Genomic DNA, 24273 nt, shown 5'->3' on the forward strand with positions numbered 1-24273 from the left:
CACCGCCCCCTCCCTCTCGCCGGCCAATAGGAAATCGCAGCGGCGGGAGGGAGCGGGCGTGGGGGAGCTAGCAGGGTAGGGGGAACCGCGGGGTGCTTGGGCTGTACCACTGCGGCGGCGGGGGGGAGGAGGGGGTGCGGACTGCACCGTCGCTGGGGAGCGGGGGGAGCTAACGGGGAGAGGGTCCAGGTGGGCGGGGAGGAACCATTCTCGGGGGGCCGGGGGGGACGCCAGGTGGGGCTGAACCATTTGGCGGTGGGGGGGACACGGTAGATCCCACCAGTAGGACCCCAACCCCGGCTTGTCCCACCCGGGGTGGGTGAGAGCGGGGCCATGAGGGGCTGACACCGCCGGGTGCCCCTGAGAGCATCATCATGGCGGCCTCAATTTCCCCAAACCGCGGTGGCCATTCTGGTGCAGCTCCTGCAAACACTGAGGGCTGGGGCTGCCATTGCTTGCAGAGGGATCACTGGCATCACTGGGGGTGAATGAAGAGGCGAGTCCCCCCAGCTCAGGGCTGCAGGGGTTGGGGTGGCCCCGTGTGGGGCTGGATTTGCCCCCAGGGACACCGGTCAGCACCCCCATGGCTCCATTGGAGCCCCCCACTCCAGCCCTCTGCAATGTGGAGCCCCAGCTTGGCTGCGGTCGTCCATCATCTTGGGGGGGGGAACGAAACCTGCTGCTCCAAAGATCTGAAACGCTTCAAATCTTTACTGCCAAGGTCCAGGCAGCGATGCAAACAGAGTCTGTGGGGACCTGGCACTGGGGGGTACCCCCAGCACCCCAACACAGGGGTGTCCTCACGGCTGGGGCTGGTACTGGCCCTCGGTGGCGGTGAAGAAGTCCTCCAGCACGCTCTTCATGTACTCGAAGGTGGGACGTTCCTCGGGTCTCTCCTTCCAGCACTGCCTCATCAGTTCGTACAGCTCCGGCGGGCAGTTGTCGGGCTGCGGCATGCGGTACCCGCGCTCCAGGTTCTGAATCACCTCGGGGTTGGTCATCCCTGCGAGGACAACGCGAGCGGCAATGGGTTTGTTTGCAAATCCCGCGGGGAAACCTCCTTCCCCAAAATGCTGAGGGAGCTGGGGCTTTTTAGCTTGGAGGAGACTGAGGGGTGACATCGTTCATGGGGATCAATATGGAAAGGGGGAGTGTCAGGAGGATGGAGCCAGGCTCTTCTGGGTGACAACCAGTGACAGGACAGGGGGCAATGGGTGCAAACTGGAACACAGGAGGTTCCACTTAAATATGAGAAGAAACTTGTTGGGGGTGAGGGTGGCAGAGCCTGGCCCAGGCTGCCCAGGGCGGTTGTGGAGTCTCCTTCTCTGCAGACATTCAAACCCGCCTGGACCCCTTCCTGTGTAACCTCAGCTGGGTATTCCTGCTCCATGGGGGGATTGCACTGGATGAGCTTTCCAGGTCCCTTCAACCCCTGACATTGATTCTGTGATTCCTCCCTCTGAAACCCTGGTGGCTTTTGGGCTGGCCACGTGCACGGGGAAGCGGTTGAAACCGTCGCGGGCTGGCAGGGAAGGGAGCCAAGGGGGCCGTGTGTGCGTGCGGGAGTGCATGCACACACTCGCGGGTGTGCGCTTGCGTGTGCGCGCGTGTTCCAGCCCTTCTGCCGCGCAGCTGCTGGGAAATCCTGACCTGGATACGGGATCCGGCCGTAGGTGACGATCTCGGTCAGCAGGATGCCGAACGACCAGACGTCGGACTTGATGGTGAACGTCCCGTAATTAATCGCCTCCGGCGCTGTCCACTTGATGGGGAATTTAGCCCCTGGGAAACAGCAGGAGGGGAGAAAATAAAATGAGAAAATAAAACGCTACTGCTGAGCTGGAAACATCCATCTGTGTTTAACATGATGTGACAACCCGGAGGCAGCCTGGGGACAAGCTGGGTTTGGTGGCAGACAGTCCCCACCCAGCCCCTGCTGTATGTCTGGCTATTGAGCCCCCGGCACAGGCCAGCTCGCCTGTTCCTGCAGTAGCCACCAGATAGGGCTGTCACCCCACCGAAAGCAGGGTGGGGACAGAGATGGAAGGGGGAGAAGGGTATCTGAGCCCCCCCCTGCTCCCCTCTGCTGGGGTACACAGAGTCCTGCAGCCCCAGGCACTGCGGGGAACCCCAAAAGAGACCTGGGGGGTTGTGTTCCTCCCCCTGTGTCCCTGAGCTGTGTGCACCCCAAGAGCGGGGCTCAGCAGGGGCAGTGGGGGACGCACCCTCGCGAGCCGTGTACTCGTTGTCCTCAATGAGACGCGCCAGCCCGAAGTCGGCGATTTTGCAGCACAGGGTGTCGGACACGAGGATGTTGGCCGCCCGCAGGTCGCGGTGGATGTAGTTCTTGGCCTCGATGAAGGCCATGCCCTCAGCGATCTGCCATTTGGAGAAATTAATTACAATTAACAACCACCAGCCCAAGCAGGGCAGCTGCGGCAGAGCCTCCCGGTGGCTCTGACCCCCTCACCTGCGCGGCCATGTCCAGCAGTTTGTTGATGCTGAGCTTGACTCCTTCTGAGGTCTTGAGGAAATCCACGAGGCTGCCTGCAACGAAGGAGGAGGGATTGGAGCCTTGTCCCAAGGAACAAGCAACAGGACCAGAGGAAAGACCCTCAAGTTGCGCCAGGGGAGGTTGAGGTTGGATTTAGGAACAATTTCTTCCCCAAAGGGCTGTGGGGCATTGGAACAGGCTGCCCAGGGCAGTGGTGGAGTCACCATCCCTGGAGGGTTGGACAGACAGAGATGAGGTTCTCAGGACATGGGGCAGTGCCAGGGGTGGGTTAATGGTTGGACTTGACGATTTTGAGGGTCTTTTCCAACCAAAATAATTCTGTAATTCTAAGGCAACAGCTCTCAGCAGTGAGCAGATACACCGCTGGATGGGAACAGCTGGGAGCCGAAGGAGGACGCCTGGGTGCCCTCACCCTTCTCCATGTACTCGGTGATGATGTAGATGGGCTCCTTGGTCACCACGGCGTAGAGCCGCACCAGCCGCGGGTGCTGCAGGTTCTTCATGAGGTTTGCCTCTGCCAGGAAGGCGCTGGGCGACATGCTGCCCTGCTTCAGGTTTTTGATAGCCACCTTGGTGTGGCCATTGTAGAAACCTGTGGAGAGATCAGAGAATCAGAGAATCATAGTTTTGGTTGGGAAAGCCCCTCAAGATCAAGTCCAAACATTAACCCCCCCCGGCACTGCTCCATGTCCCTGAGAACCTCATCTCTGTCTGTCCAACCCTCCAGGGATGGTGACTCCAGCACTGCCCTGGGCAGCCTGTTCCAGTGCCCCACAGCCCTTTCTGAGAAGCCAGCCAGGAACCGTGTCCCACAGCCAGCACCCATGGGAGCCAAGGCAGGGACCCTGGTCCAGGGGACCCAGGGAGCAGGAGCTGCTTTTGCAGCTGGGTCACCACCAGCGTGGCACCGACAGCCACACCAAGGGCAACGTCTCTGCAGAGGAAACTCCCTGGTTTCGCCCTGACTCACCCATCCAGACTTCTCCAAACTGCCCTGCTCCCAGCTTCTCCACCAGCTTCAGGGACTCCCGCGGCACCTCCCACTCATCCTGCCACCACGGCTTCTGCGGTTTCTGGGTCCGGCAGGGTTTGCCGAGCCGGGTGCACAGCCCGTCTGAGCTGCCTGTTATGCAGAGACAGACAGAGCCCAGCGTGAGTGTGGGCAGGGGCACTGGGTGCCTGGCACAGGCTGGTGCCTTTGCTGAGACACGCACAGCAGTGTGTCCTGCTCATCCCATCCTGTCCCATCCCACCCTCACCCCATCCTGCCTTATCCCATTCCCATCCCTATCCCTTCCCATCCCAATCCTTATCCTCACCCCTTTCCAACCCATCCCATTCCCATCCTCATCCCATCCCCATCCCAATCCTTATCCTCATCCCAACCTATCCCATTCCCACCCTCACCCCTTCCCATCCCAATCCTTATCCCCAGCCTTCCCAATCCTTATCCCCAAACCTATCCCATCACAATCCTTATCCTCATCTCCATCCCATCCCCATCCCAATCTTTATCCCCATCCCTTCCCAATCCTTATCCCCAACCCTATCCCATCTCAATCCTTGTCCTCATCTTCATCCCATCCCCATCTCAATCCTTGTCCTCATCCCCATTCTCATCCCCATCCCATTCCCCACCCACAGGCAGGAGCACCCCCTGCACGGTACACACGTGTGTAATACTCCACCAGCTCGTGCAAGCTGCTGAAGGTGACGCGGGGGGAGATGTAGTACCCCCCGTTGTCCATGTTGCGGATCTTGTAGTGCTTCACCGTCTCGCCCTGGTTCTGGTCGAAGTCCCTCACCGAGAGCGAGTAGGAGCCTGAGGAGGTGGGGGCCATGTGGGTGTGGGACCCCAACACTCCTGTGCTTCCCAGGGCCTTTCCCAGCGCCTGCAGCAGGAGATGCCGGTGGGTCCCACGGGATGGTACCTTTGGAGGTCTCACTCTCCCGGATGAGGAAGGAGCCGTGTGTGTTGCCCGAAGCCAAGAGCTGCCGCTCCGCATCCTTGCGGCTGATGTTCTTGAAGAACCACCTGGGAACACGGGGCAGGGTTAGGGCTGGGGGGGACTCAGGCCAACTTTGCCCACCAGCACTTCAGGGGATGCTCCTGGCACCTTCCCTCTCCTCCAGCACAACTCCTGCCAGGGCACGGCTCCTACTCAACCCCTACTCAACCCCTACTCACGGCTCGGGCTCCAGGCTGTTCACTGTGGCCACGAAGTTGTAGGGGATCAAACCCTCCTGGCCGGTGGTGAGCGACTGCGCCTTCCACCACTCCCCACTCCTGCAAGGACACAGCGAGGTGAGACACCCCCAGCTGCCAGGACCCCGCACGGACCCCCCGGCAGCACCGGGACGCTGGCCGGGGAGCCGCAGGGTCAAACTGGGTGCTGGGACACCATCAGCTTGCTCACTCTTCCAGGATACGGAGCTTCTCGCCCTTCTGCAGCCCCAGGTCCCCATCGTGCTTGGGCTCGTAGTTGTACAGGGCCACCACCAGCTTATCTGGGAGGACAAGTGGAGCGACAGGGTGGCCGTGGCCAACAGGGGGGGTGTCCACAGCCACCCCGCACCGCGGCCGGACCTCACCTTGCAGGGGGGAGCACGGAGGAGATGTGGCCTCGTAGGACACCAGAGGGTCTTGCACCTCGGAATTGTTGCGGATCAGCTTCTGAAACAGGACAGGGAGCCCCGTGAATCCTCGTCTTCCTGGGGTTTGGCCACCACACGGCCACCTCCGGAGGTGTTTGGGCACTGGGATGGGGGATCCACTCGCCCCCTCCTCACCTGGCGCTTGTTGTTGGGCTCGATGGGGTAGTTGCAGTGCTCGCAAATGTCGATGTTCTCGATCCAGTCCTCGTCGTAGTCCGAGCTGCAGCAGCAGCCCATGGTGGCTGTAGGAGGGGGAGAGGTGGGGAGGGAAGGTTCGTACCCGGCATTTGTACACCCCACAGTTTGTACACCCAACACTGCCTCTCCCCCAGCTCCAGCGCATCCCCATCCCTGCACCCCAAACTGCGGGGCCTGTCCTGCACGCTCCCCAGGTCCTCTGCTGGCCTAGTGGGCATCCCCTGACTATCACCAGCTGTCTTTCCTCCTAATTCTGTTCTGGCTTTGTTAATTAAAACCACTGAAGGCAATTAGTCCCCAGCCTGAGGCTGCCCCTTCCTAGCCCCCTCCCATCCTGCAGCCCTTGGGCTGATCCCTACGTTCTCCATCTAGACAACAATCTCATCACAAATATCCCATTAGCAATTAAAACATCCTTGCACGGCTCTGCAACATGTGTTTTACAACGTTTGGCTGGATCGGACACCTCCCCGGCCCTAAAAGCAGCTCCTTGGGGTCAGAGGCGGATGCGAGCGCTCCCCCACCCACGCTCTATCACCTCCGATTTCCTTCTCCCCTCCAGGCTCTCTTTGGGCCCCCCGGCCTGTACATTCACCCCGTCACTGCGCTTCTGTTTCTCTTGCGTCAGGGATGTCCTTTAGCCCCCGTTCCTGCTCAAGGATCCCGCGTCCCCAGCCGCTGACCCTAAAAAGCTAAGGACCCCCCCAACCTCAAGCGTCAGACTTGGCCGCGATGACACCAACCGGCACAGAGCTGCCCCCCGGGGTCCCCAGCACCGTGACAGCAATGCCAGCAGTGTCGCGTGGGTTTTCTTGCCTTCCCGTGAAAGCCAAGCGTGACACGGAGCCGGGAGCCGCAGCCCACAGCCCTGGAAAAAGCTCTTCTGCAGAATCCCTCACGCCTACAACACCACGATTTCCCCCCTCCAACACCTGGACCCCAACATTCTTTCTTTCCTGGCTCTGCCCAGCAGTGTTGGGGGCTCTTTGGGGTTTCCGCAGGCACTGAGTGCCAACAACCCCGCAGAGAAGCCCCGCTCTCCCAAACCTGCCCCCCGCCCTTCAAATGCCTTCACCAAAGGCGCACGGTGCCAGGAGATGTTTTTTCCTTCCTGCCCAAAGCTGGGGTGGGGAGGGAGGTGCTGCTATTGTGCCTTTTCTTCTGTTCTCAAGCCACAGCGTAATTTCCACCGAGCAGCCGTTTCACCTGCGCGGTGCGAGGGCCGCACCGGCGAATCGGGGTGTTTGAAGTCACGTTTTGTGACTTGCATCTGTGCAACCGAATTTCTCCTGCGAAGGTTGGTAGGGAGGGATGTGTAGGCACTCACTGCCCCGCTGTGTCCCTGGGAAAGCATCTGCATGGGTGTGCACGCATATCCTTGCACAACCATGGCTGTGCCTCTGCCCGGCGATGCTCGGGAGCATCTCTGGACCCCTCGGTGCTTTCCAGAGGAGCTGCCCTGTGCTGGCCCTTCCGCACACCCTTCTATGGCTGGGGCTGGTTGGTCTTTTCACAAGTGTGAGCGAGCGTGAGGCCGGGCTGACCTTGGCCTTGATGCTCTACAAGGCTCAAGGTGGTGCCCCAGATGTCCCCAAGCCAGCTGTGACCCAAACAGTCAGCCCTGTGCTGACGTAGCACAAAGAGACACGAAGGACCGTGGCCTCAAAGCTGCCATCACAGCAGGGAAGTGTTTGCCCTGAGACGACACTAAAACCCAGCGGATCTCAGCGTCTGGCTCCTCCAAACCGGGCAGTGGACCCCATGGACCAGCCCTAAACCTCTCCCTGTCCCTAAGCTGCTCTCACCCACAGTGAAAGCCTGGCCATGGGGACAAAACCCACACTTCGCCCTGGAAATACGGGGTCAGGGAGAGCCCTGTGAGGGGACTGGTGCTCCCACCCTGGGCGGGACCCGCAGGTGGCAGGTGACATTGGGACAGCAGCTGTCACTCCAACTGGGAGGCCACAGAGGAGCGGGGAGCACAGCCCTGCTCCCCCCATTGCTCACATCCCCCCATCTCTTGCATCCCCCCACAGTGACGAGCCCAAACCCCCATTTCCATCCCTCCGCGGGGCAACCTCAGCAAGTACAATGGGACCCCCCAACCTCTGCGAGCACCTGGCTGTCCCCAGCTCCCACCCATAGGGTACAAACCCTCTCACCCCCAGGTCCCTGTTACCTGTTGGCCGCAAGGCAAGGAGCAGCGGTTCTCACACTGCCATGGTCCAGCGGTGCGGGGGAAGGCGCTGTCCCCACTCACGTCCTCGCCATGCCCGGCAGGAGCACGGTGACCCTCTGGGGAGCGGAGACGAGCCCCCCGCACGCGGGCGCGCGCTCCCCGCCGCTGCCTGCCCTGGTTTCCTGCCTCATGAGCAAACTCTAGAGAAGCTAGTTCACAGCTCGCGCACAACCGCAAGAGCTAGTGACAAACCCCGATGGCTTCCTGCCATCCCCAGCGCCCAGGGTCCCTGCGCTGGGTGCCACTGATCCCCAGGGACCAGGGGGATGAGGGCACGCTGAGCCCTCAGCTGGTGGGGGAGCAAGGTCCGTGGGCTGGGGATGTGCTGTGAGGGGCCAGCGATGGGCACCGGTTTGCCACCAGCTAGCTGAGCCCCCCCTGTCCCCTGTGCTGTCCCCTCCCTAGTGCTCAGTGTAAGCAGGCGGGTGGTGACTGTACACCAGCTGTCCCCGACCCCCTAGGATCCCACAGGTTGTGGGACCCACCCTGCACCTCACAGCCCCCGCTTTGCTCATCACCACCAGGTCACCCCCGACCCCAAGGGCTGTGGTGACAGTCGGTGAAGCCAAAGGGAAACATTGCGACCCAGCCAGGCTGCCAGCCCTGTCTGTGTTTTCGGAGGCAGCTCAGAGCAGAGCAACCACAACACCATTGTCTTGGCTTTTGCGATCAAACATGAAGCCGCAGGTACCTGCCGGCTGCTCTGCGGAGACACGGGCAGGAAGCCCAGCTGCACCGGGGGGGCTGCGGCAGCTGGAGGGGCACTGCGATGGCAGCACGAGGTGCAGCATCCACCCTGGCAGGGACATTTCCCAGGGGCAGCCATGCAGCCCCATTCCCATCACGCTTGCCAACACCACGGGCGCCATTGGCAAGGGGTGGCGGGGATTATAACCAGGCCCTGGGCTGTGCCCCAACCTTGGGGTGCACATGGGGGACTCCCTGTGTCCCGTTGGAATGGGAAGCAGCACCCAAAGTTATCCCTGGGTCACCCCACACCTTCCCTGGCTTGTAAAAAGTGGCTTCTGTGAAAGTTGCATCCCCAGGAGGCAACTGCTTTTGTAAAGGGTTGGGCGCTAGTGGAGGATGGGAAAAAGCCAACAGCAAACCCAGTGTTTGTTTTTGTGTTGCCATCCCTGCTGGCACCACCCCGGGGTCCCTCCTGGCCCCGTGCAGCGCTGCAGTGGTCAAGAGATGGGGCAGGATGGGGACATGGGGACTGCTGAACCCTGAGCAGGGTCCCTGGTACCTCCTGCTGTCAAGCCTCAAAAATAACCCCTCAATTCGCAGGCAGGTCGGCGACGAGCGTTTCCTGCAGCGGTGCAGCCCGAGCACCCCCCCACTGCCGGGGCACCTGGGGAGGGGCTGGCAACAAGGTCCTTGAACCAGAGTCACCGAACCCCCCGGGCACAGCACCATCCCGCAGCACAAACCAGTGCAAAGCCACCCACTCCATGAGCCAGATCCCCGGGGAGCGGCTGAGAAGGGGCAACAACAGCACTGTCCCTCCTGCCACCCCCATGTCCCCATAGTGAAGGGCCAGGAGCTGCATCTGAAGGCACAAGAAGGTGTCTCAGTGCTTGCAAAAACAGGAAAAAAACATCAGTTCTCACCTTTACCTCCTTTTATTCCTGCTCAAAGGGCTGCCCCCACATTTTCCACTGCGGTTGACCCCACCATCCTTAGGGACAGAGCAATGGGTGTCCCAAAACGCCCTGTGCCTGATGAGGATGGTGGCATTTCCTATGGCATTGGCATGGCATTGGTTCCTGGCAGGGCACGGCACTCAGCACCGCCTGCCCTGAGGGAGCTCAGCCCCAGCAGCAGCTCCACAGTCCCCGAGGAATTTTGGGAGGGATTGGTGAGCCCCGCAGGTCCGGATGCACCCATGGGTGCCCCCTGGCTCCTGTCCGGGCTCTGCATCCAGTGGTCCATGTGTTCCCACTGTACTCAGCACAGGGAGAACCGCCGGGAGTTGATGTTCATGCGGGTGACGCCGATGTGCTTGAGCGGCATGGAGAGCAGGAAAGCGGCCTTGGGCGGGATGTTACAGAGCAGGTCTGAGTCTTCCTCGCAGCCCTCGAGGCCGAAGGTGGCATCGTCCAGCATCTCCTTGTGCTGGTGACAGGCCTGTTCCACCTTCATCCGGTGCAGCTGTGCCCGCAGGCGCATCAGTTGCTGTGCCAGGCGCTGGTCCACAGCCTGCATCTCCTGCTGTGGGGGACATGGGCATCAGGGACCGGCCACTAGGATGCTGGGGCTTGGCCAGGACACAAACCCACTGGGGACAATGCACGCATGTGGCCCTGAGATCAGCACAGAGCTCTGCATGCAGTCCCGGGGCTGGCACAGGGTCTGTGCTGGGGTCAGATGGGTTTGTATCTGCGTGGCCGTGCTGCCGGTGTGACCACAGGAAAGCCACTGCGGCTGTGCCATGCTGGTGAAGTCCACCACAGCCGCGTCACCAGCAGAGCAGGCAGGAAGGGGTGACAAGTGCAGACCTGTGTCCCTCGGTGCTGTGCAGGGGACACAGGCAGAGCTGCAGCACCACAGAGCCATGTGCACCTTGCAAAAACCCACGTACACCAGCCACTCTGGGCAAAGGCACAAAGCACTGTAGCTGGAGCACTCTGGCCAAGACACATCCCAGCACTGCTGCGCGAGGTTGCAAGCGCTCCCTGGGCACAGAGAAGCCCCCTGCCCCCATCCCCATGCTAGGGCTCAGCCCTCACCCATCCCTCATCCCCCCATCCCATCAGCAGCTACTCACCAGCTCCATCCTGAGCCACTCCAGAGCTGCTTCCATGGTGGCAAAGCCGCAGACGCCACCATCCCACTGACCCTCGGGGTGCCCAGGGCCCTGCTCTGCCCCCCGTGCCCCCGCCGGGGTCCGGCTGCGCCAGGGCTGCCCCCGCACCCGCGCTTCCCACTCCAGATAGGACGGTCTCCGTGTCTGCAGCTTCAGTTTGGCCGCCAGCGCCTTCACGCTGGCCAGGCTCTCTTCCTCCCAGGTGGGCTCCTCCTCACCCAGCTCCTTGAACTTCAGCTGCCCAAGGGCCATGGTGGCACCCCCAGAGCCCCCCAAAACCCTCGGGTGACCTGTCTCCCCTCAAAGCCCCCGTGCAAGGGGACCCTTTGCCTTCCTGCACCCACAAGAGAAGCACCTTGGCCACAACCCACACACCAACTCCCCCAGCTGTATCTGAGTCCCAGCTATTTATTCACTCCCAGGACAATGAAGGTTGGGGACGCCGAGGACAATTCTAACGGGCAGGAACTTTCCTTATCCAGAGGAGTGCAAAGAAGCGGGGGGGTTAGTTTCGTTCAGTGGCGGGTTTTTTTTGGGTTTGTTTTTATTTTATCTGATTTTTTCCTTTTTCTTTTCTTTTTTAGCATTATTGTCTCCAGCTGGGAGGGGACTCCCAGTTCCCGGAGAGGAAACCGTCACCGGGCCGTCCTGGCACAGAGGAGCGGGGACGAATCATCATCATCCCCGGGCGCCACCGCACCCGGCCGGGCCGGGGGGGACCAAAAAAACCCTAAGGAAGGAAAACGAAACCGGGAGGGGGGGGACGGGGCGAGGAGCGGGGGGACAGCTGGGTCCCCATCGCGGGCGGGCCGTTAAGGTGGAACCGGGTCAGCATCCAGCGCTGCCCGGGACGAGTGCGGGGGCCGCGGGTTGCGGGTCTCGCCTGCACCCCACAGACACTCCCTGTCCCTGGGACAGCTCCCCCGTCCCCTCCAGCCCCCCCGGAGTGCTCCCCAAAGCCCCTGCGTGCAGCGCCGGTGCTGCGCCGCCACTGCCCGTGTCCCCTCGCCTGTCCCTGTGCGTGTCCCCGTGTGTGTCCCCTCGCTGTCGCACTCCACGCGGTGTCCCCGCGGCCCCTCCTGCGCCCCCAGCCCTGCGGAGCGGAGCCGCCCGGGTCCGGTCCACCTTAAATGCGACATCCGCCGGGCGCGGAGCGCTGCGCCGAGCCGCTGTTCCCCCGGGCTGTGCGGGGCATCGCCCGCCTCCCTGCGTGCACCCCGAGATCCCTGCGTGCACCCCGAGGTCCTTGGCTCATGCCCCGCAGTCCCGTTTGCACTCAGAGCTCTTCTGTTCGCACCCCACGGTCTCCCGCTTGCACCATGAGATCCTTGCTTGCACCCCAAGATCCCTGTTTCCCGGCTGATGTCCCCTGCTTGTGCTCAGCTGTTCCCCCTCTGCACTCTGAGGTCCCCTGTTTGCACTGAGGTGCCCTGTTTGCACCCCGAGATCCCTGCTTGCACCCCGAGGTCCCCACCTGCACCCGGAGGTCCGTGCCTGCCACCCAGCCCGAGCAGGTAAGCACAGGGGTGGCAACGCTGCCAGCCACTCACCCTCTTCACCCGGCACCGGGCAGCCCGTTCTGCTCCGTCCCTGATCCTGGTGGCTGTGACAGAGCCCCCGGGACCCGGGTCAGGCTGGCACGGGGCTCTGGCAACTGTCACCGTACAGCCCAGTGTGACAGGCCCCAACACAGACAGGAAAGGACCCAGGGGTGCTCCCTGCAAAGCAGCAGTTGCATGTTCACCAGTCACCAAAAGTCCCTTCCCTGCAGCACAACCGGCATCGGGCACCCGGTTCAGGGTCTGGGCACTGCCAGAGCTTCTCAGCCCCCTCTGCCCCATGCCTCAGTTTCCCCATCTGCAATGACAGCATTGCCGGGGGAGGAAATAAGTCATGCTGCTCTGCGTTTTGCAGCGAGAAAGCTCCATATTCTGTAGATGACAATGTAAACACGAAGAGGGGGGGTGAGGCCACAGGGCCCAGAGTGACGCAGAGGGAAGAAGGGGTTTCCAGGCTGGGCTGTGCCGCTGCACGTTTCCCCTTTCTGCCTCCAGCCCCGTGGCAGCTGCCGGCAGCAGGTCCCTGTGGCTGGCAAACTACACCGGGGCTCGGCAGCCACCGGCACCACCATGGAGTTCTCCGAGCTAATCAAGACAGCGACGGTGGAGAGCGTGCTGCTGTCGTGCGCGGGGCTGCCGGCGGTGAAGGGCACCCTGTGCATCACCAGCCACCACCTGCTCCTCTCCTCCTGCCCTGGGGGGGATGCCCAGCCTGGCACCGTGGAGCTTTGGCTGCTCATCCGCAACGTGGATGCCGTGGAGAAGAGGTGGGTCTCTCCCCATGGCCGGCTCCGCGCTCCCTTCCAGCAGTGTCACCCTTGCTGTAGCTTGAGGACATCCCCTGCTGCTGTCCCGGTGCCCATGGCAGAGCGCGGCCAACCCCACAGCGCTGCCTCAGCCCTCCTCTGCCCGACGGCTTGCGCCAGGGATGCTGGCGGCACTGGGCGTTGATCTCCTCTTCTCCTCTATGCCTCAGAGTGCAGAATTTAGGCTGGTACCAACCCCCTGGGACTAACGGCTCCCCACTGGACACCAGGTTTGGCTTTTAACGCTCTCTCAGCTCTGCTAACCCACCTGACTCTGTGCTAACCGTGTCCGCCAGGCCCTGAGCAGGGCAGGGAGATGGTGGAGATCCTGGCTTCAGACACGTGTGCCACTGGTGCCAGATGAAACCCAGCGACTTGGCACCGGCACAATCCTCCCGCATTGTCCTGCTCAGCATTCCTGGGGACAGAGGGCAGCTTGGCAATGTCACATGTCTGTCTGTCTGTGTGCATGGACCTACAGCCAGCCCTGACCCTCCTCCTGCCTCCCCCAGGCTCGCTGGCTCCTCCGGCACCATCACGCTGCGGTGCAAAGACCTGAAGGTGCTGCAGCTGGAGATCCCGGGCATGGAGGAGTGTCTCAACATTGCCAGCTCCATCGAGGTGGGGACCCGGGCAGCCGGGGAGCAAAGGGTTGGCAGGAGCAGGCGGCCGCCTGCAGTGTTTGCTCTCGGTCTGTCATTAACGCGGGTAAACACTCAGCTCCCGATCGGTGTTGGCACAAGGTGACCATGGGGCTGGTGGCACCAGCACCTGCCCGCCCAGCGCTTGCTTGCTGCTGGGACACAGCCAGGAGCAGGGGTGGTGTTCACAGAGCCTACCCTGGGGACGCAGAGGGGACATTGCCATCCATGACCTTTGCTCCCTCCACAGGCCCTCTCCTCAGTGGACTCGGTGATGATGATGTACCCGTTCTTCTACAGACCGCAGAGCCTGAGGCTCGAGGAAGGATGGCACCTCTTCCCCCTCGAGCGGCACTTCCAGCAGATCGCCTCGCAGGTGAGCTTGGCGGGGAGAGACCTGGCTGAACCTGGGGGACAAAGTGACCTTTACTGGGTGCCTGCTGGGGCTCACGCTGCATCCAAGGCAGCCCCCAAACCCGCATCTCCCCCAGACCAGCCAGTGGCGGCTGAGCCATGTGAACCAGGACTTCACCACCTGCCCCACGTACCCTCCGTCCGTCATCGTGCCGGCGGCGGTGGATGATGACACCCTTCGGAAGGCTGCCCGGTTCCGGCACGGCGGGCGATTCCCCATCCTCAGCTATTACCACCCCAAAAACGGCACTGTGAGTCCATCTCCCCATGCTGCTCCTTGTCCCCTCTCCCACCAGCGCCAGCCCTTGGACAAAGGCAGCCCAAAGCCCCCCATCCCATGGGGTTCCCCCGGTGCCCCCCTGCCCCGCAGGTGATGCTCCGCAGCAGCCAGCCGCTGACAGGCCCCAACCGAAAGCGCTGCCGTGAGGACGAGATGCTGCTGGGGACAGTCCTGGACAAGGGGGAACGGGGCTTTATCATCGACACACGGTCAGCCCAGGCGGCGAAGCAGGCTAGGATGACAGGAGGGGGCACAGAGCCCAAATCTTCCTACCCGCAGTGGCGGAGGCTGCACCGGCCTCTGGAGAGGTGAGGGGCTGTGCTGAGCTCTGGAGCTCTCACAACAACAGCATGGGGACTCCAGCCTCCCAAAAAAAGCCTCGCCAAGGCCCTGACACTGCTGTCCTTCCCTCGCAGAGGCCGCCCGCTGCAGGAGAGCTTCATGAAGCTGGTGGAAGCCTGCAACGACACCTCCGCCACCATGGACCGCTGGCTGAGCCGCCTGGAGAGCTGCCGCTGGCTGAGCCACGTCAAGGCGGCGCTGAGCACGGCCTGCCTGGCCGCACAGTGCATGGACAGGTGAGGGGGGCTGCTGTCCCACTTTGCCCCTGTTGACACCCTCAGCGTGGCACAAACCTCGGGTATCGCCCTGACTCTGCCCACAGGGAAGAGGCCACTGTGCTGGTGCACGGGGCAGAGGGGACGGACACGACGCTGCTGGTGACGGCACTGGCGCAGGTGATCCTGGACCCGTCCTGCCGCACGCTGCGGGGGTTCCTGGGGCTGCTGGAGCGGGAGTGGATCGAGGTGAGACCCACGGTCCTGAGGGGGTAAAGCCGAGCCCAGCTGGGCATCCCCACATCCCCTGTTAACCCCCTGAGAGTCCCGCAGGCTGGTCACCCGTTCCACCTCCGGTGCGCCCGCTCCGCCTCCTCCCACGCCCGGCCGAAGCAGGAGGCACCACTTTTCCTCCTCTTCCTCGACTGCGTGTGGCAGCTGAGCCGCCAGTTCCCCTTCTCCCTGGAGTTCAGCGAGCGCCTCCTCCTCACCCTCTTCGACAACGCCTACGCCTCCGCCTACGGCACCTTCCTTTGCAACAATGAGAAAGAGAGGTGAGTCCTGGGGGATGTGGGGACATCGCTGTCCTTTCGGAGCAATGTCACGGTCACCACTGTGCCCTTGGGTAGAGCCTGCAAAGCAAAGCCCTCCCCGTCACAGCTTGGGTCAGATTTGTCCCCAGCAGGGACTGAAATGTGTTTGGCCTCTCCCTCAGGTGCCTGTGTAAAGTGAAGGAGAACACACACTCCCTCTGGGCCTGGCTGAACCAGCCTGAGGAGAGGACGAAATACCTGAATCCTCTGTACTCACACAACCCCCTGGTCATCTGGCCCTCCGTCGAGCCCCAGAGCATCCAGCTCTGGCAGGGTAAGCCAGGTCTAGAGCTCTCAAAACCCAGCTTAAGCTCTGAGCGGGGCGGTTTGAGTGAAAGCGGCTCTGCTGTTCCCTCTCTCTCTTGAGGGCTACGGCACAGCTGAACTAACACACAGCCCCTTCTCTCCAAGGTTTGTTCTTCCGATGGATCCGTTCATCCCAGCACCTGGACGAGGCCTGGGCAGAGATCCAGCGGTTGGTAGAGAGCAAAGACCCCCACGCCAAGGAGGGTGTGGGGAAGAGGCTGAGCCGGTCCCTCTCCGACCCTGCTGCTCAGACGGAGAACGAAAGATGAACAGCAGCGCGGGTGATTCGGTCCCCATGGGGCCAAGGTGACGCTGCGGCTTTGGGTAGGAAGCGCTGTGTGAGACACAGCCCCCGTGGGACAGCTCGGGGAGCAGGGACGGAGCCCTTTCCGCAGCCTCTGGGCTGCACAGACTGAGCTTGTTTAGTAAAGTGCTCTCTTTTGCACCCCACGCCTGCTTTTCTGCTCTCACACGGGCAGGAGCAGCCCCGATCCCTCCCGCTCTTTCCCCAGTGGGATTTTGGCAGCTCCCCAACGGCAGGCACAGCAAAACCTACGCGTCAGAACGCACCTAAACCCACAACACCCTCTCCACAAAGCGCACGCCGGCTACAGTTTAAGCGTTGCGTCCGTCACACCGAGCCAGCCCAGGAAATCTGCCCTTGAACCCAGTTTTGAGGAAGGAAAGAGATATAAACCGCCCGAGAGGCACAGAAGGATGAGGATTCACAGCAAAAGCGAGTGCTAGTGCAGGAAATAACTGTTCCATGAGGAAAGTTGGCTCAGGGTCAGTCCCAGCAAATAAACAAAGCACCAGAGCTGGGCGCGTGTGTGTCAGCTGGAAAACAACCACCGGCTGCTGCAATTCAGCCTGTTCACACCTCAAGGCCGGAGCCAAACCAGATCCACCCCAGAAAAAGTGAACGTGGCACAGAGAGACCCCAAAGTAACAGCCCTGGTGGGGCGCAGGGCACCGCCAACAGAGCCGGGAACGCAAAGCGCTCGAGTTAATCTTGTTCCAGACCCAAGAAACACCTCAAAACCCACAGAGGTGCTTTTGCTTGTGTTTATAAAAGATTTCTATTTATTTCCTGATGTTTTTTTTCCTCCCCTGGTGTATAAATAAGCCCAGCGGGGCAGGAAGTGGCATCCCCAGGGGCAGGCAGGCAGCTCAGCTCCCGTCCTCGCCTTTGCTGCTGCTCATGAAATCCAGTCCTGCCCTTCTGAGCCGGTTTGGCTTCTATTCCCCACCTTCCCACAGCCCCCAAGTTTGCCATTAACTGCTTCCCACTGGAGCAAAGTGGCTTCAGGCCTTCCAACAGTTCTGCGCCAGATTTAAGCTTCAAATTCAAACTCAAAGTACTGGGGATCGAAGTAATGGATGCGAACGTAGCCGTCCTCGCCCCCGCTGCTGTAACTGTATGGGAGGAAAGACAAGACAAAATCATCAACGGTGTCGGGAGCTCAGAGGTTTGACCCAGTATTGGAGTCTGTTCTCACAACCCCCTCCAAAAACTAATAAAGGAGTCACAGGACAGAAAAAGTATCAGTGGTGCAGCCAAAATGTGCAGCAGGGTGTAAGGGTGAACCCCTGGCAGCAGAGCTGGAATGGGAGAATTAAGGAAGGTGCTGGCTCTGGTCCCTGTCAGCCCAGCCCTATCCTAACCGAGAGTTGGGTTGGGCTTAACTGGAGCCTGGTGTGAGACCCCCAGAGATCCTCACCTCTTCCCATCGGGGTGAAAAGCGACGCTGTTTATCGGACCGAAGTGACCCTTCACTCTGCCAAACTCTTCTTCAAAAGCCAAGTGGAAGAACCTGGGTGAAGAAAGAAGAAATCAATTCTCACAAGACATCAGGAGCCCCGTTAGGGACACAATCAGGGTTTCCTGAGAAAAGCTCTGTGAGTTTAACAACTCCAGCAGCGAGATGCTCTGAGAAAAGCAGCCCCGGACTGTGAGGGGCCCTCCTGGTGAGGAGGAGCCCTGTCAAGAGGAGAAGAACCAACCTGGCCTCAAATTTGCCGATCCTGGTGGAGGTCGTGGTCACATCCATGGCCTCTTGCCCACCACCGAGCACGACCTGAACAGGAGAGAAGCCCCAACATGTCAGTGCTGCTCCCTCCTCACCCAGCACATCCCACAAACTCAGGAGCTGCCTCCAGCCCCACAGAAGTTCCCACTTCCCAGACACTCTTTTAAAAATCAGAGGACCCAAAATCTTGTTCCCTGCACCAAATCGCAGGAGAGTCCCCCAGACCAAGCCCACAATCATGATTTTTAGGTGGACTGGTGACACTCTGCCTTCCAGAGACAACGCAGGAGTCACAGTGAGACTGTTAAAGTGAACGAGCTCATTCTTACGTGATCAAAAATGGGGGAGAGCGCAGCAGAGTTCACCGGTCGCTCCGTCCGGAACGTCTTCAGATGTTCGAGCGTCGTGCAGTCAAACAGCTGGAAGGGAAAAGGCAGAGAGTTATTCTGCAGAAGGGCTGGCAGCTCAGTTAACTCCTACAAATCTGATCTACAGTCACTCATGGGCGTCCGAACCCTCAAAAAAAACCCATTTCCACAGAATCCCAAAGTCCTGGCCTATGGTAAATGTCACATCTATGACCTTCTGGAGGTAGCAAACTGCAGATATATTTTGGCAAAGTTGTTTTCAACACTTGGGCATTAATTTAATGCGGTGGTGCCTCCCCTTTCTCACTGAACTTTCCCACTAAGCTTTAACTTTCTGCTCACTCCAATTCCTTAGGAGCAAACGGCTCTGGGCAGAAGCCCTGCGAGGAAATATCCCCAGTCCAGTCCACGGCATTTCTGCTGGGCAGCCTCACCTTGGCCGTGTTGTCCTTGGAGGCGGTGATGAACATGGTCATGTCCCTGGAGGTCTGAATGTCGTTGATTTGCTTGGTGTGTTCCTTGATGTTCGAGAGCTGCTCCCCTGACTGAAGGGGAAAGGTGACAGTTTCAGCGTGTTGGCGAGGAAAGTGAGCGCACACGCAACTCCTCCACTCAAAATAATTTAGGAGATTGGGGAATCACAGAATTGTTTGGAAAAGAGCCTCAAGGCCATCGAGTCCAACCATTCCACCACCCCTGGCACTACCCCATGTCCCTGAGAACCTCACCTCCACATCTGTTCAACCTCTCCAGGGACGGTGACTCCACCACTGCCCTGGGCAGCCTGTTCCAATGCCCCACAGCCCTTTCTGGTTATTTTAACTGTCCTTCCACAAGGCTGCTGGTTTGAGCTAAAACCCCACATTCTGCCCCACAACCACCACAGGAACACGGCGATATCCTCCCCCAGGCGTAGGGAGATGCTGTTTTTATCAGGCTGACCTTGGCGCTGAACTGGTTCAGCTCCCCGCTCTCGTGTCCTGCGATGATGAACTCTCCCAGAGGGCCCCAGACGGCACTGGTGATTTTAGAATCACTGCAGGGGATTTTCATGTAAGGCTCATTGTTTTCTGCGAGAAGGAAGGAAGGAGACAGACAGACAGACACGGTGGCACCGGCTCTGGAGATCAACGCTTCCCCTTGTTCCCGGCCGCGGGTGCTGGCGCGGATTCCTCACCGATCTGGCTGGGGTCCCGGAGGTCGAAGAAGCTCACAAAACACTGATATCCCATCTGCTTGTCCGTGGAAAACATGATGATGTTTCCTCCGAAGTCAAAGCCGCACGTCCTCACCGCTGAGCTGGTCTTTACCAGCGCGAGCTGCTTCCCTGGACACAGAGCAAAAAGCATCAGCTGCTTTGCTGAAACGTTTTAATGAAAACGAGAAGCTGAGGGAGGACAAGAGCATCAGGTGAAGCCGACAAGCAGGTTGGGTGACCTGCAAGCACTGAATAAATTCAGTAAATATTCCCTAGAAACCAGGCACATGCACAGACCCTCCCCTCCAGCACCCCAAGCCAGCGCTCAGAGCTCTTCCAGAGGGAAGAACAAGCACATGTGACACTGCCACCATGTCCTTCAGGCTTCGCAGCTGTCAGGCAGGACTGAGCCGTGAGGCAGACAGAGCTGCATGGGGAGGGAAGAGTCTCACCCGTCTCGCAGTCCCAGAGCCGGCAGCTGTTGTCCGCAGAGCCGGTGAGCACATGTCGCGTGTCCCCTGGGTCACTTGTTAAGGAATATAGGTATATTCTCAGCTCCAAAAAGCCACTAAACTCCCAGAGAATATTTATATGCAAGATTAAAAAGCCACATTACACAGAGATTGGACAAGTTCCATCCCAGGACCAGCAACACTCCAGTACAGACAGAGCCCAAGTGCTCCCATTACAAAACCAACAACTTTCCTCTTGAAACATTAAAGAAAAGGCTTTAACTCTTGCATTAACACAACCTTTGCACGTTTTCATCTCTGCCACCTGCTGCCAACACTGGCGATGGAAAACCTTGTGCAACATGGGTGCTTTCCCTGAGCTCCCAGGGCCAACAAAGCACAAACATGAGGGGATGGGACACGCTGCCCGCACACGCGATTCCAAACAACCATGGCAGGAAAGAGCCAAAAGATGGAGTGAGGGAAAGACAGCAGAAGAGTTAAATGCACCATATGGCCTCCATGCTCCTCTTGGAATCAGCTCAAGTGAGTCGGTGTAAAGCAAACTACAGGATGGACAAACCGGTTTTTGTGACTAAAGGATACAGTCTGCATCCACGCACCACACAGCTCCCGTGTGGCCATTGTAGGTGCCGAGACGCTCTCCGTTCACTGAATACCAAACGTTGACAATCTGGGAGAATCACAGAATGTCAGGGGTTGGAAGGGACCTGGAAAGCTCATCCAGTGCAATCCCCCTATGGAGCAGGAACACCCAGCTGAGGTTCCACAGGAAGGGGTCCAGGCGGGTTTGAATGTCTGCAGAGAAGGAGACTCCACAACCTCCCTGGGCAGCCTGGGCCAGGCTCTGACACCCTCACCCCCAACAAGTTTCTTCTCATGTTTAAGTGGAACCTCCTGTGTTCCAGTTTATACCCATTACCCCTTATTTTATCATTGGTTGTCACCAAGAGCCTGGCTCCATCCTCCTGACACTGTCCCCTGTATATATTGATAACCATGAATGAGGTGACTCCTCAGTCCCCCCTTATCCAAGCCCCAGAGCCCCAGCTCCCTCAGCCTTTCCTCACACGGGAGATGCCCCACTCCCTTCATCATCTATGTGGCTCTGCGCCAAAACAACCGGATTAATTAACGAGACTGATGAAAAATTATGGCGGTGGGGAACACCAGACTCACGGGATCCTTGGCCACGGTGAAGAGCAGGTCTCCCTCTCGGTTGTACTTGATTTGCGTGATGGAGCGTTCATGGCCCTGCAGCAGGATCGGCTTCTGCGAGGGGGGAGACGCCATTTAATGGTTCAGGGGGGGAGAGGCCTTGGCCCCCGGGACGGGGCTTCTGGGCGGCGGAGGGGGGCCGGGAGGCGGCGACCGCCGCCTCCCGGCCCCCCTCCGCCGCCCAGAAACCCCGTCCCAGGAGCTCTGCACGTCCTAAACACCGGTAAGAACCCCAATCCCAGCGCCGGTCCCAGTCCCGTTCTCACCATGGCGGCAACACTGAGGCGAAAGAGAGACCCGTGCGTCTCTTCCGGTTCACAGGGTGAGCGGGGCGGAAATACGTCACCGTTGCTATGGCGACCGCGGGTGAGCTTCCGGGATTGAATGGCGGCCGCTCCCGGGGAACGGGGCCTTGAAAACGGCGGCGGTTGTTGGGGATTCTATGAGGGGGGAAGTGGTGACAAACGGGGGGCGCTTTAATTGAGGGGGGGAAACGGGGCTACGGGGTTTGAGGCCTCCCCTGAGGGGAGAACATGGCGGTGGGTTTGGGCTGTGAGGCCCAAGTAGATTATTATTATAACAATTATTATTATATTCCAGGGTGTTTCAAGAGCGATGAACCCCATTCAAAGCTGTGCGATTTCACACTGGGTCCATCTTTTTGAAACAACCTGTATAATAATAAAATTTTATACTACATAAAATGTGTACTATGTAAGAATATATCATATAGAGAGAATATACAGACACATAATATATATTTACAATACATAGTATTTATTACGTAGTTACTACTTATTTGCTGTATTTTATATTTATATTATGTATTCTAATATGTAATATTTATAATTATTGCCTATTATTATAATGATCATATCATTACATTATTAGATAAAATAATACATTATATAACATATATCATACACTGTATATATAATAATTACTATATGATAAAATTATATAAGATATAAGCAACAACATTAATAACTATATATATATCTCTATATATATGTTTTATATATATTATTAGCAACAGGGCTGCTGGGGGCTGTCCCTGGGGGGGTGGCACTTATAGGAAACAACCACCGTGCCAATGTAACAGACCCAGGCAGGACCTCTCAGCAAAGCGTATTTAACAACGATTTCGCAAGGCCGGGTGTTGCACCTAAAGGCAGGCACACAGAACAGGGCAAAAAGCCCCTGCTTACATCCCCCCGAATCCCGGCCGCAATTTCCCTCCCCTGTTCCACACTGGTTGGCACTGCGGGGTTTACAGACCACCCGACCCTGCCTCAGTTTACCTGTCTCAGTCATCTAATCCTAACAACCCCCTTCCCCTTATCGATCTATTTAAAATATGCGTTCCTGGCTCTTTGGCTGCCCTTCTCCCTAGATTAACTTGTAAATACAGTTATCAGTTTGCATTCCAGGAGTAGTTCGAAGAGACTTTGTTTTACATTAAAGATTCATAGTCTGATGTCTCTCAGTCCTTTCCCCCCCGGTCTTTCAAAACCATTAGTAAAAGATGCTTTGCTGAGAGACCCTGCCAGGGCCTATTCTATCGGCAAGGTGATAGTTTCCTCCATGCTGTGCCGCAGGAGAGGCGGCGGCGCTGGTGCTGGTGGCCGTGCTGTGGGGCAGCACCGGGCCGTTCCTGCGCACCGGCGCGGCGGGGCTGGAGGGGGTTCGGCGCCAGGGCCGCCTGCGGCAGCTGCTGGCAGAGATCCGCTTCCTGGGCCTCAACTACAAGGTGAGACCCTGTCCGGACTCTTGGGTGTCAAACTGCCTTTGGGATCATTGCTCTTTCCTTCTGCACTTGATACTTCAACTGTTAAATATTCCACCTATCAGAATTCTTTATTCTCAGTAATATTTCATTTAATTGCCTGCAGCAGTGCTCTTCCTGTGCAAAATTGAGGCCGGTTTCATAGGCAACAGGTCATTAACCCTCATCTTTCGCATGAAATGAGCACAGTGTGCCTTCTGCCGGCTGGGGAACTAAGATATTGAGCAGCTTGTGACTGGCAGTGTCACCAGTGTGATACGTTTCTGTTGCCAAACGGGGGGTGCAAGGGGGGTTTGCAGGCAGAAACTAACAGGTTTATGTTTTTTCCTGCAGTATGTGGTGCCGTTTCTGCTCAATCAAGGTGGATCTCTCCTCTTCTACCTCACCTTGGCATCTGCAGGTCAGTTCCTGTTGCTTCCGTGGAGTGGGTTGAGTGGGATTTTGGGAAGATCAGTGCTATTCTGGTGACTCAGCGAAACATCAAGCAGCTCTCTTGTAATGATCACCAATAAAACACGTTTTACGATTTGTACAAGATTATACATTTTAAACTGTTTCAAAACTGTCCCATTCAGATCTGTCCCTGGCAGTGCCACTCTGTAACTCCCTGGCATTGATCGTCACGCTGGTGACTGGGAGGATTCTGGGAGAGGATGTTGGTGCTAAAAGTAAGTTACACTTAAAACATTTCCCCATGTTGTCTCCTGCATCTATTTGCTGATTTAACAGCATGGGCTACTCTCTGCTCTCCTGAAAACCAGCAAATACCCTCGCTCGTTAAGTAGTAGCTCTTGCTACATGGCAGGAAACCTGAAAGCTTAAAACCACCAGGACGGGGGGCAATAGCTGTAGGAATAAAGCGTTCTTCAGAACTTGCCGTATCTATCCAGACATTTCTGCCGCTTGATTTACCGTGACATCCGAGCATCGTGTATTTAGCAACGAGAAGCTCTGACTGACCGGGGTTGAATTACGCACATTCCCAATACGTTATCGCTCATTTCTGTAGGGGCTGTGGCAGGAATGCTGCTCACCGTCCTCGGAGTCACGCTCTGTGTAGCTGGTTCGTGAATGAGATGCAATGAGAAACAGAGGAAGAGAACCTGTTCACAGGTAACCGCTGCAGCTCACGGGGAAATTCTGGCCCAGCAGCAGACACTTTGGCTCAGCTGCTCTTAGGAAGCTGCATTTTGACACATGGATATCCAGCAGACTGTGTTCCCTGAGCGCTGGGGCTGACAAGGCCTGTTGCGAGGACATCCGATTTAATGTCTTAAGAGATTTTTCCATCTGTGGATGTTTCAAGGCAAGGATGACTGAATTGTCTTGTTCAGCACTGGAGGGATAATTAATGGGTAATAAAAGGTTCAATGGGAACTTCTGGGACCAGCTGTTTTTATTGCAGAAGGGACCTGGTTAGGGACTGTCCTTTTTGTGGCCAAGCATGTGAAAGTGGCTTCTGGCCCCACACTCAGCCGTGATGTCCCCACTCATGCTGCGTAGCCCTTACACCGGGGTTACCGCTTCGCTTTTCTCCACAGAGTCTTGCAGAGTGTCCCTCATCTCTAAAATAACTACAGGGCAAAATACCACAAAATAAAATAATATCTTCGTTACCCTTGTAATTA

General features: G+C 58.3%; 5 protein-coding genes across 12 annotated transcripts; 2 read left to right on the plus strand and 3 right to left on the minus strand.

Moving 5' to 3' along the window:
- Positions 1-696: 696 nt before the first annotated feature.
- On the minus strand, positions 697-7995 carry LCK (LCK proto-oncogene, Src family tyrosine kinase). Of its 3 annotated transcripts, XM_065857080.2 has the most exons (13): positions 7548-7995; positions 5306-5412; positions 5108-5189; positions 4933-5023; positions 4704-4802; positions 4447-4550; positions 4188-4337; positions 3486-3638; positions 2928-3107; positions 2471-2547; positions 2226-2379; positions 1651-1782; positions 697-1003 (listed from the first exon to the last, which is right to left on the minus strand). In XM_065857080.2, exons 2-13 carry the CDS (start codon positions 5405-5407, stop codon positions 801-803), a joined length of 1527 nt encoding a protein of 508 aa, XP_065713152.1. In that variant the 5' UTR covers positions 5408-5412; positions 7548-7995; the 3' UTR covers positions 697-800. The 3 variants fall into 3 exon arrangements, with proteins under 3 accessions (XP_065713152.1, XP_065713151.1, XP_071655049.1); XM_065857079.2 differs by having other exon boundaries at positions 4933-5189; XM_071798948.1 differs by lacking the exon at positions 7548-7995 and having other exon boundaries at positions 4933-5189; positions 5306-7351.
- A 177-nt stretch (positions 7996-8172) lies between these two features.
- FAM167B (family with sequence similarity 167 member B) lies at positions 8173-12474 on the minus strand. Of its 4 annotated transcripts, none has more exons than XM_071798950.1 (2): positions 11967-12474; positions 8173-9818 (listed from the first exon to the last, which is right to left on the minus strand). In XM_071798950.1, the coding sequence occupies exons 1-2, from the start codon at positions 12255-12257 to the stop codon at positions 9558-9560; spliced, it is 552 nt and encodes a 183-aa protein (XP_071655051.1). In that variant the 5' UTR covers positions 12258-12474; the 3' UTR covers positions 8173-9557. The 4 variants fall into 4 exon arrangements, with proteins under 4 accessions (XP_071655051.1, XP_071655050.1, XP_065712988.1 ...); XM_071798949.1 differs by having other exon boundaries at positions 8173-9821; XM_065856916.2 differs by lacking the exon at positions 11967-12474 and adding an exon at positions 10378-11074.
- Positions 12475-12545: 71 nt separating this feature from the next.
- On the plus strand, positions 12546-17657 carry LOC136112323 (myotubularin-related protein 9-like). 2 transcript variants are annotated; one of them, XM_065856906.2, is made up of 11 exons: positions 12546-12742; positions 12952-13011; positions 13294-13402; positions 13673-13798; positions 13914-14087; positions 14207-14424; positions 14533-14694; positions 14781-14922; positions 15007-15227; positions 15389-15540; positions 15678-17657. In XM_065856906.2, exons 1-11 carry the CDS (start codon positions 12546-12548, stop codon positions 15839-15841), a joined length of 1725 nt encoding a protein of 574 aa, XP_065712978.1. In that variant the 3' UTR covers positions 15842-17657. The 2 variants fall into 2 exon arrangements, with proteins under 2 accessions (XP_065712978.1, XP_065712979.1); XM_065856907.2 differs by lacking the exon at positions 12952-13011.
- On the minus strand, positions 16624-21205 carry EIF3I (eukaryotic translation initiation factor 3 subunit I). Its single transcript, XM_065856911.2, has 11 exons — positions 21126-21205; positions 20821-20913; positions 20227-20314; positions 19621-19686; positions 19148-19297; positions 18913-19040; positions 18405-18515; positions 17932-18021; positions 17577-17650; positions 17294-17386; positions 16624-16988 (listed from the first exon to the last, which is right to left on the minus strand). Exons 1-11 carry the CDS (start codon positions 21126-21128, stop codon positions 16907-16909), a joined length of 978 nt encoding a protein of 325 aa, XP_065712983.1. The 5' UTR covers positions 21129-21205; the 3' UTR covers positions 16624-16906.
- TMEM234 (transmembrane protein 234) lies at positions 21101-24022 on the plus strand. 2 transcript variants are annotated; one of them, XM_071798951.1, is made up of 5 exons: positions 21101-21225; positions 22458-22609; positions 22979-23045; positions 23221-23313; positions 23655-24022. In XM_071798951.1, exons 1-5 carry the CDS (start codon positions 21213-21215, stop codon positions 23714-23716), a joined length of 387 nt encoding a protein of 128 aa, XP_071655052.1. In that variant the 5' UTR covers positions 21101-21212; the 3' UTR covers positions 23717-24022. The 2 variants fall into 2 exon arrangements, with proteins under 2 accessions (XP_071655052.1, XP_065712989.1); XM_065856917.2 differs by lacking the exon at positions 21101-21225 and adding an exon at positions 21233-21286.
- The last annotated feature ends 251 nt before the right edge of the window (positions 24023-24273 follow it).

This window comes from Patagioenas fasciata, chromosome 25 (assembly GCF_037038585.1).
Source record: "Patagioenas fasciata isolate bPatFas1 chromosome 25, bPatFas1.hap1, whole genome shotgun sequence".
Lineage (NCBI taxonomy): Eukaryota > Metazoa > Chordata > Aves > Columbiformes > Columbidae > Patagioenas > Patagioenas fasciata.

What these genes read in the sequence shown, in the direction of transcription:
- LCK (XM_065857079.2), bottom strand. Translation starts at nt 5,407, where the DNA reads ATGGGCTGCTGCTGCAGCTCGGACTACGACGAGGACTGGATCGAGAAC. An exon ending in GGAGAGTGAGACCTCCAAAG is followed by an intron (nt 4,338 to 4,446) that starts GTACCATCCCGT and finishes CCACCTCCTCAG; the next exon opens with GCTCCTACTCGCTCTCGGTG. An exon ending in GCTGGTGGAGTATTACACAC is followed by an intron (nt 3,639 to 4,187) that starts GTGTGTACCGTG and finishes TCTGCATAACAG; the next exon opens with GCAGCTCAGACGGGCTGTGC.
- FAM167B (XM_071798949.1), bottom strand. Translation starts at nt 12,257, where the DNA reads ATGGGGCAGAGGGGGCTGAGAAGCTCTGGCAGTGCCCAGACCCTGAAC. An exon ending in CCCGGTGCCGGGTGAAGAGG is followed by an intron (nt 9,822 to 11,966) that starts GTGAGTGGCTGG and finishes TGTCCCCCACAG; the next exon opens with CAGGAGATGCAGGCTGTGGA.
- LOC136112323 (XM_065856906.2), top strand. Translation starts at nt 12,546, where the DNA reads ATGGAGTTCTCCGAGCTAATCAAGACAGCGACGGTGGAGAGCGTGCTG. An exon ending in ACATTGCCAGCTCCATCGAG is followed by an intron (nt 13,403 to 13,672) that starts GTGGGGACCCGG and finishes CTCCCTCCACAG; the next exon opens with GCCCTCTCCTCAGTGGACTC. An exon ending in TGCAACAATGAGAAAGAGAG is followed by an intron (nt 15,228 to 15,388) that starts GTGAGTCCTGGG and finishes CCTCTCCCTCAG; the next exon opens with GTGCCTGTGTAAAGTGAAGG.
- EIF3I (XM_065856911.2), bottom strand. An exon ending in CCGGGACCCCAGCCAGATCG is followed by an intron (nt 19,041 to 19,147) that starts GTGAGGAATCCG and finishes TCCTTCTCGCAG; the next exon opens with AAAACAATGAGCCTTACATG. An exon ending in CCAAGGACAACACGGCCAAG is followed by an intron (nt 18,022 to 18,404) that starts GTGAGGCTGCCC and finishes TTTCCCTTCCAG; the next exon opens with CTGTTTGACTGCACGACGCT.
- TMEM234 (XM_065856917.2), top strand. Translation starts at nt 21,244, where the DNA reads ATGGCGGCCGCTCCCGGGGAACGGGGCCTTGAAAACGGCGGCG. An exon ending in GGGCCTTGAAAACGGCGGCG is followed by an intron (nt 21,287 to 22,457) that starts GTTGTTGGGGAT and finishes GCTGTGCCGCAG; the next exon opens with GAGAGGCGGCGGCGCTGGTG. An exon ending in CCTCACCTTGGCATCTGCAG is followed by an intron (nt 23,046 to 23,220) that starts GTCAGTTCCTGT and finishes TGTCCCATTCAG; the next exon opens with ATCTGTCCCTGGCAGTGCCA.